This window comes from Sinocyclocheilus anshuiensis, unplaced genomic scaffold (assembly GCF_001515605.1).
Source record: "Sinocyclocheilus anshuiensis isolate Anshui unplaced genomic scaffold, SAMN03320099.WGS_v1.1 scaffold961, whole genome shotgun sequence".
Lineage (NCBI taxonomy): Eukaryota > Metazoa > Chordata > Actinopteri > Cypriniformes > Cyprinidae > Sinocyclocheilus > Sinocyclocheilus anshuiensis.
The window spans coordinates 17,677-24,276 of record NW_015557049.1 but is presented as its reverse complement, the minus strand read 5'-3'; the positions used below and the strand labels follow the sequence as shown (position 1 = coordinate 24,276).

The 6,600-nt window shown below is 34.7% G+C and overlaps 1 protein-coding gene across 6 annotated transcripts in view; it reads right to left on the bottom strand.

Moving 5' to 3' along the window:
* The window catches only part of LOC107676388 (AN1-type zinc finger protein 3-like), a 28,354-nt gene extending 23,068 nt beyond the window's left edge, over positions 1-5,286 (bottom strand). For 4 of the 6 annotated variants that reach the window (XR_001632735.1, XM_016470923.1, XM_016470921.1 and 1 more), the window contains exon 1: positions 4,943-5,286. Coding sequence is in view for 3 of the 6 variants with exons in the window: in XM_016470923.1 (XP_016326409.1) it covers positions 4,943-5,013 (71 nt within the window). In the remaining 3 variants the exon portion in view is untranslated. Of the gene's footprint in view, positions 1-3,228; positions 3,282-4,921 lie in introns of those variants that run through there. The other 2 variants (XM_016470924.1, XM_016470925.1) reach the window with 2 other exon arrangements.
* Between the last annotated feature and the right edge of the window lie 1,314 nt (positions 5,287-6,600).

The following is a 6,600-nucleotide window of genomic DNA, read 5'->3' as shown; positions in this document are numbered from 1 at the left end:
GTTCTTCACGGCAACCTGTCAAAATAAAAGTTTAGTTTAACGTTCTACTGTCAGAATATATTACTATTTAGCAGTCTTAAGACAATGCTACTACTGCTAATAAATATTAATAAATCTTTATTTTTAAAGGAATAATCACATCTGTTTTCTTTTAAATTTTAACAGTAAACCTCTGTTGTGCAGCACTTTGTTTGGCAAAAAAATAAAAGGGTTTAATTTTCATTATAAATTAAATAAATGTTTTATGCCTTCATCTGATTACCAGAAAAATTAAGAACATTTTATAGGGCCCTACTATTGTTTAAAAAGGACCCTATACAAAACAAAAAGAATAGGTTTAAAATACAGGCATGTGGTTCTTAATTTCTTTTTATTAATTCACTATTTGTAAACTGATGTTTACTGTTCATTTTTTTTAAATATCAATAGCATTTGTATTAAAACTATATTCACTGAATGTAATAAAAAAAAATCGAGAAACGAATCGAATCGAGAGCTTGCGAATCGAAATCAAATCGGGATATCTGAATTGATACCCAGCCCTATTAGTAATAGAAAGGCAAAGATTTTAATACTTTCTTGTTTGCCGTCAGCATTCAGCAAATACGCATTTATATCATTTAAACAAATCTTTGAATGACTAATGAACATTTAATTTCACAAACCTTGCTAACTTAGTCGGATCCAGTTGTGAGATCTTGTGAAGTGTGCATTTGTATCCTGCATGATCGCGTGTTCTCTGCATGACGGTCGGTCCGTGTGAATTGAATGCGGACAGGTGGAGAGTTCAGCTTCACTGGAGATGCGCGATCGACAAACTTTACTCATGATTTTAAATTATGCTGCGCTTTATTCATTTGCCCACTGCCATATTCATGTCATTTTCACTGTGTGGTGTATGTAAAATGAGTGTTAACTTGGCTTTATTTGAAAATATATGATTCCCAATGCACACAAACTTCCCAGAATACTGAGTGCCCTTTTGGTTACAGTGCTTACTTCCTTTTTAATTATATTTTTATTAAATATTTATTTATTTGCGAAAAATACTTTGTCATCTAAAGTATAAGTATGTTTATTTAACACATTTATTTTTTAATCCATTTTTAAATGATTTTTAAATTTCTTAAATATGAATTAAAATAAAGTTATATCTGCTTTATATCGGCCACCCTGCTTTCCAAGATATCGGCATCGGCTGTCAAAAAGCCAATATCGGTCGACCACTAATCAAAATAACTAGCTTACAAAAGCATGCTCGATTTAATGCATGCTAGGTATAACAAATATAGGCCGACACTTCAGATTTTGATTGAAAACATTATTATAATTATTTTTTTAGCAATAATTTTGACCAAACAGCTATTGTAACCATTTGTACACAAAATGTTTAATGCTAAAATACAGTTTTAAAAATTCCACAAAGTTTTATACTAAAAATCACAAGAATGCCGTTTAATCATTGTCATTTAAATGCATCAATATACCAATAAACAGTAAAACAACATCTACCAACATATCGTTTTTGCAAAGTAAACAAAGCAGAAAGCAATGACGCACACAAATGGACAGCTTTAACCGAATGTCAAATTAATTGAACTTGACTTTACAAATCATGGTTTACTCACCCTCATGTCATTCCCAACCCATTTGATTTCTTTTTCATTGATCACAAAAAGAGAGCTGCCGAATAATGCAAATAATGACATCTTGGCCTCTTTATCACATAAAACTACTGTATGCCTTCAGTCAAGTGGACTTTATCAAACTTTTTTGTGCTTTCTTTGGAGCTTGCAGTTATTTAAAAAATAAAAATCACAATGAAAGGAAAACAGGGACTTTGATATTATGCAAAATGACTGATGGTGAGTAAATGATGACAAAAATTTCAGTCAGACTAACTTGCAACAGTTAAATCATAAGCAACTAATCACTAAACACTAAACGATCCACCATGACGACAAGCAATTTATTACTGGTAAAACTTTAAACATCTGATTTACAAGCAAATGCCTTTTACAAGCCACGAGTTGCCAATTCTTACAAGGATGATTCAACATACACCTCTTTTAGGACATTTACTGTATCCTTTCATATATCTCTGCACAAAGCAAACCAGTCAATCTGTTAAAGTCTGAGTCTGAAAGGGAAAAACAGTCAAGGAATCAGAATAGAGATAGGATGTGGTTTAAATCTGCAGGATACACAGCCATCAAAAGCCAGATATGATGTGCTATGTTAACGTCCAGTTTCAAATCTCATGTGCATCTTCAATGACAGAAACTGTGTCACTTGAATAAAGAGTCCAAAATAAACCACTGCTACAATCTATTCTTTCAGTCTTTTCAGTCACACAAACATGACACTTTTAAAGCAGAGAGCTGAAAATGACTACAGTGATCATGACGAAGATGAAAAGAGATTATTAGATTTGTAGATTATTCATCATGTGTCAGCATCTACCAAAATGCACACACCCATGTACACTCACACACACACCTTGAAGTAAACCTTGACATCATTCCAGAAAATACCTCTGAACAAATGACAATGACGGCACTCAGTTGGGTCATTAATTTACTATTGCCATTACTACTGTTTACTCAAACTTCATCTCAACAGAACCCAACATGAATGAATTGTAGATTTCCGTGAAAAGTAATATTTCCAGTAAAACATGTTGGCATGACATGGCAAACGCTGAATTGATTTTATTCTCTCGTGAGCTGGAATGAAGCATGACATTGCATTCTGCCATTTTTCGCTCACTAGCAGCACCAAACAGAATCACAAAAAATTACTGTCTTCAAACAGGTAGTCCCTTCTAATTGGTAGCTGGATGACTGATTGACTGGTTGACAAATGTGACCGATCCACCATTGATTAATCAATTTTGAAAATATGTATGTAGAATTAGTAGGCATTTCTATCACATTCAGTTCCCTAAATCCCCATTTGTGAAACCCTGACCTAACAAATCAAGGACACCATCAACAGATTTACAATCTAATTTACAAAAAACAGCAGACTGAGCCTATTTTATAAGAGCTTAGTTACGAGGTAAAGTGAGAGGGGCTTTATGTGATTAAATCACCTGATACACAAGCAAACCAACATGTAATTACTGGTGTACCATCAGCATTTGATTCAACCATCGCTTTATCATCCTTTTTTTTTTTAATGAAAGCAAATGGACAAATGGCTAATAAAAGGCTGTTGAATGATCACCTGTCAAAGGTCTGTCTTGGTCTTGCCCAGATCTAGTGCATTTGTTTGGAGCACAGACAGCAAGGAGTGTCAAATGACTGCACCTGTGAGCCTGACACGTGCTTGAAGAAAAGCCCTGACTGATGTGTCACTCAAGAAAAAGTCAATCTGTCATTAGCCTTTGATGACTGTCTCAGAATCTAGGGAGGTGTCTACCTAGACAGCATTTTAAGGCATCACAGGTGTGCATAAAATGTTCAATACGCTGTCTAGATAGGCTACCTAATAGGTTTTGACAAAGCACTTAAGTATTGTCCCCTTAGGCCGCAAGGGAGTGCTAGGGGTCTATGGAAAAGTTTACAGAAAAACTGTTAAAATTGCATTAATAATAAGATTTTAAATAATAATAATTGATTAAAATCAAATTTAAAAAGGTTAAATTAAATAAAAAAAATAAATACAAATATTACTAAAATGAATAAATAATACAGTAGGAAAATTGTGTAATAATGCAATAGAAACTAAATATTTTCCAAACAAATTAAATAATAATTACATTTATAATATGACCTTTTCAGGATCAATGAACATTTCAAAGATCATCAAATTTGCCGGTCCCTGGCTGGACTAGAGCTGATAGCACAGTGAATCGTTTAGATCTTGTGAACTGGTTCAACAGATTCATCGAAAAGATTCACCTCAAACAAACGACTCGTTCACGATTCGGGCAGGTTCAAACTGAACGCAGTTTTGCGGTTCAATACGCTACTTTTAAATGAACTAGATGGAAGTCTGACTATTTTGCCGCCTTTTGCTGCTTTTCAGCGTTTTTGCGCATTATGGACATATATATATATATATATATATATATATATATATATATAACATTAATTTTTCACAGCATAAAGTTGATCTTTTACACACACACAAAATATATATATATAGCTGCTTTTTTAATTCTAGGATGGGGTTCAATTAAATAAGGATGATCATATTTGGGGGTTTGTAGCATCTAAAAGATTGAAACCCCCTGGTCTAGGAAGCCAACACACAATGTTTTGAAATACAGCATAATGTCACCTGTGATGCCCTAAAAACCTGTCTAGGTAGGCAGCTTACTAGGTTCTGAAATACAATCCAAAAATGATACCACCTTTAATGCTCTAAATGTTGTCTTAGTAGTAGGCAGAGCACTAGATTTTGAATACAGCAAAAAAAATAAAAAAATATGCACCCTATAATGCTGGCTATGTACGTTTTTTAAAATATATATAAAAAAAAAAACGATGACCCCTATGATGCTAAAAACGTCAAGTTCATTACGTTTTCTGAATATAAAACAAACATTGTACCATCTAACATTATAATGCCCCAAAAAAAGCTGTCTAGATAAGGTTTTCAAACACAGCCAATGGCTGTGATAGAGGACAGTAGGAAATAAGTGATGTCAGTCCAGCTCACAAGGCTCGTTAAAAACCACCAAATCACCCAAATCTGCTTTTGGTGAGCCTGGATTTTTAAATGCAATGTGTGTTTGATGGATGTATGTGTCTTATTTGTGTTCGAGGAGAAACAGCAGCTGTGGATGTGAAAAACAGGAGTGGTTGTTCCCCACCCCCATCCATCGGCCTACAACAATGAACAACAAACACTTCACATTTCATTCACATTTATCGCCGTATCCACATCTAATTCGGCGCACAGGTATACTCACGTGTAAAATTAATCATCTTACCCCCAAAATCCACAAGGGCAGCGGGGAGGAATACTAGGCGGCTTGCTGCGCTCGCTTCCTGTGTCCCCCATGGCGGCGATGTGAAGGCGGCAGGTTTCTGCAGGAAACAACGGGGATCTGCTCGCGGCCTAAAGCTTTTGCGGGAATTCCTCGGCTCGACGTTTAATCAAAAATGCTTTACAACGAAATCCCCGAGCTGAAAACGCAGCGTAAGATGTGCAAGATGCAGACACGAGCGGCCGTTACTATGAATTCGAGGTAATTTTGTCAAAAATCAAGAAATTAACGGCCGCGTACAGTCCGACGGACCGCACCGGGAGTCGAGGCCGATCAGCTGGCGAGTGGAAGATACCAAGTCTTGAATAGGGTTTTGTTAGTCATAAGTACAAATCATTTAAACGATAATAACATTCCGGTTTTGCTCATATTTGCACAAAATCTTGTTGTTAAAAAGTGTAATACATAATATGATATTTATGTGTTCGACCATATACATTAATATCACGTCAATAGAGCTTTAGCGATCCAATGTTCCCCAAAAAGAAAGTGGAACGTTCCAAGCTGTATTCCTTGTTTGTAAAGGGGATTTGTGCTTTAAAGCTGTTTAAGTACAAGACCTGCAGCAGACCCCTACATACGGTAGCCTTGACTTCAACGCATATTGAAGCAAAATACAACAATTATATTAAAAGAATGAAATAACACTTCAAATACATGACATTGAATATCACATTGACAACACACTGGCTCAAGGCCATACAGTTTTGTCTCTTTCTTTCTCTCTTGGAAGGGTGGGATACCAGTGATTGAATTGTATATACAAAAATGTTAACCTAGATAGACAGACAGACAGACAGACAGACCGACAGACAGACAGACAGACCGACAGATAGATAGATAGATAGATAGATAGATCGACAGATAGATAGATAGATAGATAGATAGATCGACAGATAGATAGATAGATAGATAGATAGATCGACAGATAGATAGATAGATAGATAGATAGATCGACAGATAGATAGATAGATAGATAGATAGATCGACAGATAGATAGATAGATAGATAGATAGATCGACAGATAGATAGATAGATAGATAGATAGATCGACAGATAGATAGATAGATAGATAGATAGATCGACAGATAGATAGATAGATAGATAGATAGATCGACAGATAGATAGATAGATAGATAGATAGATCGACAGATAGATAGATAGATAGATAGATAGATCGACAGATAGATAGATAGATAGATAGATAGATCGACAGATAGATAGATAGATAGATAGATAGATCGACAGATAGATAGATAGATAGATAGATAGATAGATAGATAGATAGATAGGGAAATAGAAATGCAGAAAAAAACACTGAACAGGAGAGATTTCATTTCATGTTCACATTTTTATTAATAGAATATTCTAGCAAAGTCAGAATATATTTTATACACATAGATACTATATTATAGCAGAACCTGGACGTAGTTGTTACACTCTTTAATGCAGTGAATATTTCTTAGTTTACAAAAAAAATTAATTCTTAAGCATTTATTTTCAAAAAGCAAAATTTCTTAATAAGCATGTCGCCCAGGAAATAAAAAGTTGCAGTAAGAGCCATTCGTGCAAACAGCAAAAATGTAAAAAAAAAAAATATA